The 13,599-nt window shown below is 44.2% G+C and overlaps 1 protein-coding gene across 1 annotated transcript in view; it reads right to left on the reverse strand.

The window, feature by feature from the left end:
• The window catches only part of LOC147902732 (uncharacterized), a 78,160-nt gene that overhangs the window by 18,880 nt on the left and 45,681 nt on the right, over positions 1 to 13,599 (reverse strand). The window contains exon 2 of the mRNA XM_087373750.1: positions 8,797 to 8,910. Within this exon, the coding sequence (XP_087229876.1) occupies positions 8,797 to 8,910 (114 nt within the window). The remainder of the gene's footprint in view (positions 1 to 8,796; positions 8,911 to 13,599) is intronic.

Here is a 13,599-nt window from a genome sequence, read left to right on the forward strand (position 1 = left end):
CCTTCTCGTGAGATAATGTGACCAAGATAGTGAATCTCAGGAAGAAAGAACTCACTTTTCTTCTCATTGATGTAAAGAGCATTTTCAGCTAAGATTTGAAATACAATCTTTAGATGTTCCTTATGCTCTTCCTCATTCTTGCTGAAAATGAGGATGTCATCAAAGAAGACGGCAGTGAACTGTCTATAGTTCCTGAACAACCGTTCCATCAGTCGATTGAACGTGGCTGGGGCATTAGTAAGGCCAAATGGCATTACCATATATTCATACAGCCCAAATGTGGTTCGGAAGGCTGTTTTATGAATGTCCTCAGGTACAACTCGTACCTGATGGTAGCCACTCTTAAGATCTATGCGGCTGAAAATTTCAAATCCTCCTAAACGATCAAAGATATCGTCTATACGAGGAATTGGAAAACGATTCTTAACCGTCTGTTTGTTTAAGGCTCTATAGTCTATGCACATCCTGAAGGTTTTATCCTTCTTTTGGACTAGTAAGACAGGAGAGCAAAAAGAAGAACTACTAGGTTGGATCAATCCCTTGTCCAAGAGTTCTTGGACTTGCTTGAAGATTTCATCTTGTTGAGATTGACTAACTCTATATGGGGGTCTATTTGGAGGTGAAGACCCTGGAACTATGTCAATTTTGTGATCCTTTGGTCTCTCAGGAGAGAGGTGACTAGGAAGTTCCTGAGAGAAGCAACTAGAGAATTCCTGAAGGAAATCTAATCTTTCTTTTGTGAGAGGATCTGACTTTTCTTCACTTGGTTGCTTATCGCGTACAAACACTAGAAAAGAACATACTCCTTTCTTAAGCAAATTGGGAGATCGTGCATGACTTACCATAGGAATGGTGTTTCCTGAAACTCCCGCTGTAATGCTCACATCTCTACCCTTATGTTGGAGGGTTAGAATATTCTTCACATAATCGATTCGGGGGTTGACTTGCTTATGCCAGGGCATGCCGAGAATTACATCTGATCCTTGAAGTGGTGCCACCATGAAGGGTAGATAATCCAAGTACCCCTGGATGTGTACCCGAAGCTTGCCGATGATGGGGTACACCTTCTCTTCTTGGTTCTTGAAGGCTGCAGTTGCCTCCAAGGCTTCTCCTTTATCCTCTGGGGCTATCCCCAAGTTCTGTGCCATCTCATGAGAAATAAAGTTGTGAGTAGCTCCACTATCGAACAAAAACAAAGCGGATTGATCCTTTACCTGACCCCATGTTTTCAACAAACTATGGGTGTCGTTTACAGCTCCCTTTTCTGGAGGTGCTTCCACCTTGTTGACTACCAAAACTGGCTTTTTGAGGGCTGCTTCTTTGTTGCTGTTGTTTTTGGCAGCTTGAGGGCATTCGTAGAAGTTGTGGCCTCGATCGCCACACTTGAAACACCGCCCTTCGGAGTAATACTTTTGCTTCTGTTGTGGAGACAATGAGCTGAAAGTGCGGGCTGCTTTCTTCGAAGGAGGCTGGCTGGCTGACTTTTGCTCTTTTGGTGCGTCCTTTGCTGTCTCCTTACCCTTTTGTTCCTTGGAAGAGGTTCCCTGGGACTTCCGCTTGTTGTTGCTGCCATTCCGCTTGTTGGAGAAAGATTGTTTCTTCTCCACCTTCAAGGCGATGTTGATGGTGTCTTCGAGAGAAGTAGGAGTGGCAATGTCCACCTCATGCTGAACGATATACCGTAGGCCAGCAAAGAACTTCCTTTGCTGCTCTTTTTTATCCTTCCTACTGAATGCTTGAACTTTTAACAAAGTATCCCAAAAACGATCAACATACTCACTGACTTTCTCTTCTTGGCGTTGGCGGAGGATGTCCCACTGCACCATTGTATCTCTCTTAAACTCCTTAGGCAGGAAGTGCCTCATCAAGTTCTTCTTGAAGTGCTTCCAGGTGTGGGCTTGCTGTCCAGTGTTGACCATAGCTGCCCACCAGAGTGAAGCACGGTCTTGCATGTGCAGGACGGCAAACCGGATCTTTGCCTTGTCTTCGTACTCGTCCCCCTCAAAGAAATACTCGAGGTCTCGGATCCAGGCCAGCAAGACCTCGGGCTTGTCCTCTCTCTTGTACTTGGTAAACTTGAAGAGCTTATCTCCAAGAGGTACCTTATGCTTTGCATACCTTCGTCTCCGTGGACGTCTCGAAGGAGATGGACTCCGATGACGCCGTCTACCTCGAGGAGGGGAAGAAGAAGATGATCTTCCCTCCTTGTTGGAGTTGGTGTTGTCCGCACGGCCTCTTCCTTGGGATTGGGGCCCTATGTCATGAGTTCCTGCTTGGCTGCTTTCCAGCACTTGAACCTGTTGAGCAATGTTTGCCAAGAGAGCACTCAACTCATGCAGGTTAGGAGGAGGGTCAGGTCCATTGGCTGCCATGATGACAAGATAACTCAATGAAGGAGAGACTCAACAAGAGAAAGCACAGAGTACAGGACCACTGCCTAAGCTCTGATACCAATGTAAACTACTCGGTGCTTTCTATCAATTCAAACAACGGATTTTGCAGAGGCATTTGAATGAGATGATTGCGAGTTGCCAAACACATATACTTGAACTTAAGAGTTTGCAATTAAGCTGGAATTAAGACTTATACAGCTTAAACACAAAGTGACATCATTGGAGAATGCAATATGATTGAGGGGCCAAGACGGGCCCCCCCCCTTATCCAGGCTCACTTTATTCTTGAAAATGGAGATACAAGACCAAGGTGCAATGCACCTTCCAAACTGATGAACTCAGTGAAAACCTAGGACCTAGATACAAGACTCAAGAGCATATGTACAAGGTAGACAACAAAAAGGAGGACTCCAAGCTCAGGTTTCAGCTCTTGGCTTGCCCAATCCACAAGGAAGAAGCCTGCAACAATCACCACTTACATCCAACATTAGAGACAAACACTAGTTTCTAGAAAGATAGTAGAAACAACATGAAATAGTGCTGTAAATGAGATAAACTTGACAGTACAGGCTCCCTTCGTGACTTGGCCCTTTTGTAGATGAAGTCCTTGATGCCTCTGAAGCTACCTTGGGTGAGGAGAGTGTGGAAATGGGGCTGGAATGAGAACAGCTTAGAAAAACAGCCTGTAGGCTAGAGAGAGAAAGCTTTTATGGAGTGATAGCTGTAGAGAGAGAGTGCCTATGCTGATCCCAAGGGAGGAGATGTAAGAGAGGAGCTGCTGCTGTTCCAGAGGTGCACAGAAAGGCAGATTTCTGCAAGGGAAATGGGCTGGAACAGTAGAGAGAGAAATTCTGCAGTAGAGAGAGAAAGACTGCAGCAGGAGAGAGAAAGGGGCTGTGGCTGCTCCAGGCTAGGTGAAGGAGGGAGGATGCTGCTGCTGTTCCAGAAGAGCTGAGAGGGGGCAGATTTCTGGAGAGGAGGGGCTGGAACTGTAGAGAGAGAATGTGCTGTTGTAGAGAGAGAAAGTGCTGCTGAGGTGAGAGAATGGCCTGTGGAGACACCCAAGGAGCTGGAGAGGTTTTGCTGCATCATCTAAAAGGAGGGAGAAGAAAAGTGACGAAATTTTCATGTGTGGAATGAAGGGGAGAGGCCTTCTTTTATAGGCTCAGCCCCCCTCCTAGGCCTAGAGTGGAAGGTGGACACTTGTCCCAGATTTTTGGTGGGCTGCAGTCCCAAAGAGGACAGCCCACCACTTGCCCTAAATCTACCAGATTTGGGGCCAAACACTTGGCCTGCATGCCCTGCCACTTGCCATGCATGCTGCCACATGTGTGGGACAGGTGGACTGACCTGCCAGCTCAGATTCCATGTGGCAGTCTGCCACGTGTCAGCTGCCACGTCACTCCCAAAAACCCTAAAATTTCAAAGTTGTCAGAATTTAATTCTGATCGCACACACGGGTTCCTAACAGCTTAGACTATCTATTGACGTACTCTAAGGTCATAATTGAGCCATACTGAGCTCATTTGTTTGTCGTCTTATCTTGTATCTCCATTACTCTTGGCATGCTGCCAGGCCCACACCCAAAGCTCAGGGAACATTCTCTTGAATGGTTCCTAGGTCGGTATGCAATCTGTGCATTTGATTGGTCCCATGTTTGGGTACTCAGGTGGGGTGTGGTTTCTAGATGTCCCTCTCAAAGAGAGGCCATCACTCTTGTGGGTCACTAATGCCCATAACCCCAAGCAAGGGGGTCCACCCTCAAATGCTAGACCTAGTCCCCATTGTCCGTAACTGAACAGAAGGAAAACATTTCATTTCTTAATAAGCATACTATTGAAAAACAAAAAGAAATAGTACCAAGCAAGTGGATACATGTTGAAGCAGGATGACATCACGGGCCTACATACTCAGCAAATTGCAGCCTTCAAGGCTGATTTGCAGCAGATTTTTGACATCTCAGACATGGGACGGCTCCATTATTATTTGGGCATTCAGTTTGCTCATGTTGAGGGGGGTATCATGATGTCTCAGTCCAAGTATATTGGACAGCTCCTTGATCGTTTTCAGTTTGAGGATTGCAAGCCAATCTCTACTCCAGTGAACCCTGGCTTCAAATTCTCAGCTCATGATGGGAGCCCACCATGTGATATCACTCTTTATCAGCAGGCTGTTGGATGCCTTATTTATTTATGTCACACCAGACCTGACTTGCAGTATGCAGTATCTCAGCTCAGCAGATTCATGCACATGCCCAATTCACAGCATTGGCAGGCAGTGAAGAGTCTTCAGATATCTCAGAGGCACTCAGGATTTAGCCCTCTTCTATGGTGATCAGGGTTCACTTACCATGCATGCTTACACGGATAGTGACTGGGCAGGATGTTCCGACACCAGAGTGTCACATACTAGCAATTGTTTTTTGCTTGGCAATTCATGTATTTCTTGGCTCAGCAAGAAGCAACCGACTGTTGCCACGTCTAGCTGTGAGGCTAAGTACAGGGCAGCTTTCACCGCTACAGTAGAGTGTGTTTAGCTTCGACAGTTACTTACAAATCTTGGTATTTGCCAAACATCCTCCACTATTGTCTACACTGACAACCAGAGTGCTTTGGCCATTGCGCGTAACCCAGTGTTTCATGCGCGTACCAAGCATATTGAAGTTCAGTATCATTATGTTCGGCAGCGGTTGTCAGCAGGAAACATAGAGTTGTCCTATCTTTCCACAGAGGACAACATCGCAGATATGTTTACAAAGGCACTTCCTCGTCCCAAGTTCGAAGTCTTCCGACAGGCTTTACACTTGGTTCCCTTTGTTACATGATCTGACATTCCTTGTACATTCATAGGTGGCTATATCCTTTTGGATGAACATGTGCCACCATGACCAGAAACTACCAGGTATTTTGAGACGTTTCCAAAGTACTTCAGCCCATCCCATGGAGGGGGGTTTGTAGGCCATCTTCTGATGGTTCTAGTGATGCCCTATAGGCCATGGTATGTGCCTTGTAGGCATAAGTGTAGGCACTTATAGTGTTAGTGCCTTTTAGGCCACATAGGACACTTAGTCCTATGTGACACCTAAGACACTTGGTCCTAGGTCTAGGTACAAGTACTTTGTATTTGTGTGTTTTTTATCGATCTAAGACTTCAACATGACGGCTGTTCTACTTAGACTTCTTTGTACCTGCACTCTCTCTTCTCACGTACCTTCATGTTTGTCTTCTGCTTTCCAAAACCATGCAAATCTGCTGCTAATTGATGATGGGAAAGGACGATTGTGCAGCCAGGTGTCACAACCACTTGGCCTTGACCCTAGTGCATGTGACATTGTGAATTACCATGACTAAGAGCACCTCCTAGAAGTATGTGTCCCTACAGTCAGAGAAGGACATTATTAGTGATGCTCTCACAAATTGTTGCAGAGTTTGGGACAGTTTTGACACAGCATGACATTTAGTTGGAGATTTATGTCTCATTGTATGCTGCAAAGAACACGATTGAATAAAATTCTGGTGGTGTGAATCGATGGAGTCTCAATTTGTGAAGCCTCTGTTTAAGCCATTAGTCTCGGTACATTGCAGAAAAATAGATTGGCTACTTTGAAGAGAGTGACAAATTTCTCTATTTGGCATGATGGTTGGGCGTTAGTGTCATTCATTCCCTCTGTAAATCAAAGAAGATTAAAAGGGTCATGACTCTTTACAGTGGTGGTTCTCCATGAATTTGAAATCCCTTGAATTTCAAGCATCCAAGGCTGTTGCAAACAGCTGTCCAGGGCTTGTTAGTACAAATGCACAAGATGGCCCCTTCATCTCAAGAGTCCTTTGGATGGACCCAAAGGGGTTTTTAACAAATCATTTGATGAAAGGATAGAGGAAGAGGGAGAGAGAAGTAAACAAATTGGTGTAGAGTCTTCACAGAACTGGGAGTTAGGAAGGATAAGGATGGGGGGTTTTGTTTTTAATTTGGAGGGACCATTGTCGCATCTTCTTATGTGGCCATGGTAACAGTATCCCTTTAGTAAGGCATTATGTCTAATTTTATGGAGTTCTAATTTAATAGGTAGGGATTATCTTGATAATCAGAATATTAGGTTCTAATTTAATAGGCATTATCTTGATGGTCAGAATATCGAAAAAGTCAATCTAAACTTTGTAGTTTTTGTATCTAGCAGATCAAAAGCTTTCCAACTTTGGCTGCTTTTTAAGTTCTATTTAATCGCATGTGTCTTTTGATAGTACTCCATGTTTTTCAAAAACACCTCAATTAGTAGATTACACAAAAATTTCTTTTTATTTTGGGGGTGACCCTTGCTCGTTTGTGAGGAGGAATGCCTGTTGACAAATTATTTGTTGACCGACAGTCTTGTTTAGTGAGTTAATTCTTGTCAGCTTGGCCACAGGCTTGTAGCTCTTTTCCATTGTCCTCCATGGAATAATTTTTTGTTGAGTTATACCCAAATTTGTTACCTTGACGCTGCATCCAAAGCCACAGAACAGCCTCCTATTCTCTTTCGGACAGAGGAGACACGATGGACTTCTTGAGAGACTTGATCGTTTCTACGTTGGGGATCGGGCACTGCACAAAGCCGGCTCTACCGGGATTTTGGCAAGTACCACGATGTCAGACCACTCTCCCGTAGTACTTCACTTAGATCAGCCCCGCCAAGGTCTCCCCCAGAAGGGGATCCGCATTCCAAAGGACCTCCTGCAGGACAAGGAGATCCAGCAGGTCATGGCAAGGATTTGGGAGCAGTCAGAGATGACACCGGGCGAGGGCTGGGCTTCGTGGGTGACCGATGCGATCCAGAGGAGCAATGAGGAGTTACAGGCTCACGCCCTTAGGCGGAGGAGGATGCTTCAAGAGCGTGAGCGGGCTTTGAGGAGGAACCTCACCTGCACAGAGCGGCTCAGGGAGCAGGACCCAGGTTCTCAGTGGCTTAACGAAACAGTTCTTCCTGACCACTGGGCCCCGATCGGTAGGCACACAGTTGCAGCGTCTCCGAGATCCACAGAACACCATGCACACTAACTAAATATTTAGAAAAGCCTACAGTCAATGATAGGTACTACACGCAGCTCATTGGATCTCTTATATATCTGACTATCACACAGCCAAATATTTGTTATGCAGTAAGTTCACTTGCACAGCTTATGGCAAATCCAAAACAGTCTCACTGGAATGCAGCCAAAAGAGTCTTGAGATACATTAGAGGTACAAGACAGTTTGAGGAAGTCATCCATGGTTGCATGGATACTGTAACAATGACTATGTCGGAGATCATGAGACCAGGAGATCCACACAGGGATATGCATTTTTCCTTGGTCAAGGTGCTATATCATGGTTGTCAAACAAACAGCCAACTGTTTCTTTGTCTTCGGCTGAAGCAGAATATAGGACACTCACTATAGGTGCATATGAGGCTATATGGCTCAGAAGACTATTGTCAGAAACATATTACTTTGATGAGTCAAAGCTAACAATAATATACTGTGATAATCAATCGGCTCAAGCATTGGCCAAGAATCCAGTATATCACTCCAGGACAAAGCACATTGATGTCAGAGAGCACTTCATCAGAGAAAGAGTGTTACTTGCATTTTATGAATGCAAACACTAATGAAACACAAAATTACAAACCTATTGGAACAAATCCCGTGGAAATATGATGCTTGAATGCGGAGATCAAGAATTTTTTAGATCAGGTGACCCATTTAGGTGATTAGTCCGAACTCCTAGCATGATCCTTACAAGGAAAGAAAATTGAAGCAAGCAATTAACTTGTCTAATCTGCTTTTCCTCAAACTGTGCTTCCAACAGGAGAGAGATACTATTACAGCAAAAGCTGCTCATTGAGCCTCCTCAAGAATAGGAAATGATAGCATGTACGAGCATGTCATTGGCAAAGCCTTTCATATTTTCCTATTTCCATCAATGCTAGGCAAAAAGGCTTATTTTTGCCTCAATCATCGAGCAGCAGTACTACGATGGCAAGAAAGCTCCTTTTACACAGAATCGAATGTGAACTAGCAGTCGAGAGTGGCAACAGTATTTGGCGACTTTATGGTAACTTTAAGAGAGAATCTTTGCCTATGACTAGCTGTAGGAGTAACAATAGAAATTCTTATGACAAGGCTGGTGAGTTGTCCGTCTACTTTCTTAAAAATAAGCAGATAGCATTCAACTAGGCTCTGAATGAGTATAAACTACCACTTCAGGCACCAAATTGTTAAAAAAGAAGCATGTTAGAGACCATCAATCCCCGAGCCCTTTTCTGAAGCATGGAATTTTTTGCTTCGATGACAAGACTAATAGTCAGAACTGAAAAGAGGATAGAAAACATGTCCGCTTATCTGCCAGGAAGATACCTATACCCAAGGAAGCGGAATCCAAAACTTGCCTGTGTCTCCATTGCTTTTGCCTCTGGATGAATTGAACTTGCAGCCTGTTGAACTTGCATCAGCCTTTCAAATTGCCCTCTGTCATACTGTTCTCTATCATGCTGAATCTTTACCTACAACCATGAGACAAAGATAGATAAAAAGACTAAAGATGCTGCATAAAGTATTTTCCTGAGATAACAGTTTCAAATCATAACATCACATTTCAGTTGAACGATTAAATGAATGAACATCTTAGCACTAAATCTCACACTGATATCAATCAAGAAGCATTCATTTGCACAATGAGTCCCAGGCAACCAAGAATCATAAAAGAAAACAACAAAGAAGAGTCCAACCTTCAGTGGGGATTGGCCTACAATGACTCACAATCGACTAAAGATGGCAAGTTTCAAAGCATTATAAGGAGTTTTGATATGTGAAAAGTTTGCTACAGACCTAAGCATTGTGACATCTATTAGGCCATGGGCAGAATGAAAAGCCCACCATTTGTCTTTTTTACACTCCAGAGATCCATCGTAAAAGCAAAGATCAGCAAAAAGGAACCTCCACACAGGCGCAACAGCAGGGGGTTCCTTCAGACCATCATTAACAATCCCAGGTTTAGAAATCATTACCTAGAAGCAGCTATTACAATGACCAACAAAGACCCAGACAAAGCTATGCCTAGCAGAAATTGGATGTCCCACGTCGCCTCTGTCGGAAAGCAATGCTCCACATCATGTCCATAGGTCGTAGCCCTAGTCCACTTGTAATGCCTTGGAAATGGAGCATCAGCACTACCTGCTTGAGTCTGTTGAGGCTTTGAGATTATTTCGAGATTATTAGCTTAGATTAGCACTCAGCAAGGGCCTTAGCAAGCCCTTTGCTTCAGCCCACAGCGGCTTGTACAAGCTATTCTGTTGATTGTACTTTTATCTCATAGGCTTGCGAGGCCTCTTGAAGACGTTAATCCAACTTTCTTTCTTTCTCTAACTGTCAGTGTCATGACCATTCCATTGAAGCTCGGTGGCAGCTTGTTGACCATCGTCGCCAACTGAATGTGTGGAAGCATTGGGTCTGCAATCATTCCTATGATCATCAAGAGTCCCTTAGTGTCTCTAAGCACCCACTCTTTGACCTTTTTTCGATATGTAGTTTTCACAACTTTGCTTATCACATCGAACAGCAAAACACTCAATGTTGAGTGCACTATACATAGATCAAAAACTTACTGGGTGTTTAAGAGCCCGAACCAGGTCACATCACTGCTGACCTTGGTGGAGTTAACAACTCCAAGCCAAAGTCCTCGATACCACAAGACAATCTCGTATAAATATCCATAAGGGTTCGAGCTAGGAGCTCTCCTCCTATCTATAGGCTCAATACATTGAGCCAACCCCAAGCCAAAGGTGTAGACCACCACAAGATCCAGCCAGCCTCGAGGTCAAAACAAGCATCCCATACCACATGTGTCACCAAGTTGTAAATACTCAAAAGTCAAAGTTTCAATTGACCATTTATTTGATCATGTCTCTCGTTTATTTAATTATTTTCAAAAAGTTATCTTTTATTGGTCACAATATTGACTTCGGTCAAAGATACCTAAGTCTGGTTAAGTATACTTGACCATGGTTACGAAGATTTGGCGTAAGCCAAGAGGGTTAACTGCGGGTAACCGAAGAACCTCTGACTCCGGTCAGAAAGAGTTGACTTCAGTCAACAAGACTTGGCTTCGGCCAAAGCAGGCTTCCGATCAACCTAGATCATTACTAACTAAGAGTTTTAGCATTAGTGGAAAGACAGGAGTTCTCAAAGCCTCGATGTCAGATCTAGATCAGAATGGCGATCCCAGCTCGATTTAGTTGATGATTGTAGGTACCAAGAGGGATTGAAGGCCTAAGCGATATGGAGCCTAGCTGAGCACTTGTCTTCCTTTTTGCGTTTTGCAATATTCTAATAGAGTACTAAAGACAATTTTGCAATCTGCCATTTGAGGGCAAGTATTCTCTTTTTGTGCTACCTAGGAGCTGGAAGCTTGGGGGTACATGGCCTTACAAATATCCTTTCTGTTTGAATGTACTATTGTGTTTGTTAAGGCAAGGCAATATGCTGTTTGCATTATCAAGTTGGCATATAGATCTCCAACAACTATTGGATTATGCCCAAAATTCTCGTATCAAGATTGGAAGTGAATCACCTTTGATTTAATCGATCAAATCAAGATTGGAAGTGAATCACCTTTGACTTAATCGATCAAATCATGATTGCTTCTTGTCAAATGAGATTATCTACGTACGTGAGTGTCAATACACGTTCCTTCCCTGAAGCCTCTCAGTGCTCTCTTAAAAGGGGAGGGGAGATATTTGATTTGCTCAACAATTGCAGAAATATTGCTTTATTTCAGAGATTCATTGGAGCAGAAAATGAAATGTACAATTCACTCAAGAAAGATAAACAAGGGATCAAGAGGCCAAGACCCCCCCCACCCCCCGGGCGCTCTTTTTACAAAGGAGATACAAGGCCAAGGTATTGAAGTAAATCTTATCGATACCTTCCAAACAATAACCCAAACAGAGGACTCAGACTGTAATCATGAGACTATATACAAGGCATGAAATGAAGCCATGGAAGAGTGAGTAGTCTATGTTCATAAACAGTATCTCAGAGATATCCCAGCTTTAAGGTACTCACAACTCCAAGGGAACTCCAATCCTAGGGAAGATGCCTGCACATTCATCACTGTTTTCAAACATTAGCAACGCTCGCTCAGCTGTTGCTTCAAACAACAGGAATTCTTATTCAGCAAAACTGCAGTAAATCTTCCCTTCATGGAGAAGGATGACTGTCTCAAAAAGTGTGAGAAGAAAATCTATTCGGAACTGTACTGCACATGACAGGCTGCCTCAGAAACATGATGAACTGTTGGAGGAATGATTGAGGAAAACTGTTGCTGTGGGAGCTGCCACAGGGAGCTGCACCATGGAGGAAGAGCTGCTATTGGGAGCTGCATAGGGCGGAGCAGGACTGCATGGAGGAGGAGCTGCACCAAGGAGGGGAAGAGCTGCACCAGTACTACTGTGTGGGGAAGGAGCTGCATGAAGGAGGAAGCAGGAGGCTGCATCAGGAAGAGCTGCACCAGCAGGACTGCATGGGAAAGGAGCTGCACCAAGGCGGGAGATGCACAGGTGAACTGGTGCCCCTTCTTTTTATAGGTTCTGCAGTAAGTCGTGTGGGGGTAAGTGCTCCCTGAAAACAGGAAGGTCCTTGGATAGGATGTGATGGTGGCTTCCATTGGATGTTGGTGGGCGACAAGGTCCATGGGGTGACACGTGGTGCCAACAGTCATGGGTGGCCTTGCCACGTGTCCTAAGCTACCTCACAGGCTGACACATCATCATACCACGTGTAGTGGCTGCCACATCAGCTTGCCAAACGTCATATGGTCATTGTCATATGCTTTTATTATGGACTATGGTGGTTTTCACACACTCTATTTGCTTGACCATCAAAGTCAGTTTGGGTGGTCGATGCTAGTCTGCTTTTATTTCTGATTTCATCCTTAGGTTTCTGGCAATTAGCTCTATTCAAAGGGGCTAATCTAGGATTAATGTCTGTTGGTTGGCCTTGTCACATATCCTATTAGGCCTGTTTAGTTTGCCGTCTTGTCTTGTATCCCTTTGACTCTTTCATGTTCATAGGCCCACACCCAAGGCAACTGCAACTATTAAAGAGAATTTGCTGGGTTGGTTTACATTCTATGCATTTGATTGGTCCATCTGGTTAGCCACTCGAGTGGGGTGTTGTCTTTACATTTCTCTTATAGAGATACACCTCAAGTTTGTGGGACACTAATGCCCATAACCCCTTCACCCCCAAATCTAGACCTATAGCCAGTGGTATCTAGCTCTACAGTAGAAAAACGTATGCGTCTTTTGGCAAACATCCTAGTTTTAAAAACTTGAAATTACTCAACGTGCATGTTGAGCATCTCTGCATTGTGTTAGGGACACTAAGGCATCCTTGGAAGTAAATGGGAGAGTATTTCCAAGGATTTTTTTTTCATGAAAGAGACTTCTATTAAGTATGAAAAAAACGTGCAAGAGCACTTAAGCTCAGAGCAGAAATACATCATGCATGGCATGAAACAAAAAACACCCAGAGTGGGTCAACAGAAACCTCAGTACAATTTGGAAAGAAACCTAGGAAGAGGCTGAAAATGCCACCTTCTGCTATAGACTCTCAGAAGAAGAGAGATCCCCTCCATTCCCTAGGAAAAAATCCCTCCTGAGAAGGGTTGCCTAGGAGGAGCCCTGCAAGGTCGCCCAATTGGCCATCAAAGTATGTATGGTATAGTAGCCATAGTGTGAGAGGGATGGACCTAAGATCCATGCAAGAACTCTGTGCATCTAGCTCTCAAGATATGCCATGCTGCAATACTTGCCAGCAACTCCCAAGAGGTATCTGCAGAAGCATGTACAGGTTTGAAGGGAACATCGTCAAGAGAGCAGTACTCAACTAAGTGTCGTTGAACCGAGATAGCCCAAGAAGAGTCCTGCCTCTCAAAGAAGATTTGAGGCCCTGAAAGAGAAAGCGAAGCCATTGAACCCCATGACATATAGAAACGCGAAGGAGCAAAAGTACTAAAAATCCTAGTTTCTGCTTGAAACAAATGCTGAGCTCTTGGATCCCTTCTGAGATTTTCCATCTCCTGCATACGAATGTGTACCATCTGCTCAAATTCTTGCTGATTTTGCTGCACACTTCTCTGTCTTGGATGTGCATCCCTATCTTGTGAATCCCACTGGATAGGTGATTGGGCC

The sequence above is a fragment of the Dipteris shenzhenensis genome, chromosome 4 (assembly GCF_047967505.1).
Source record: "Dipteris shenzhenensis isolate YYH24624 ecotype China chromosome 4, Dip_SZ_1.0, whole genome shotgun sequence".
NCBI classification, from domain to species: domain Eukaryota; kingdom Viridiplantae; phylum Streptophyta; class Polypodiopsida; order Gleicheniales; family Dipteridaceae; genus Dipteris; species Dipteris shenzhenensis.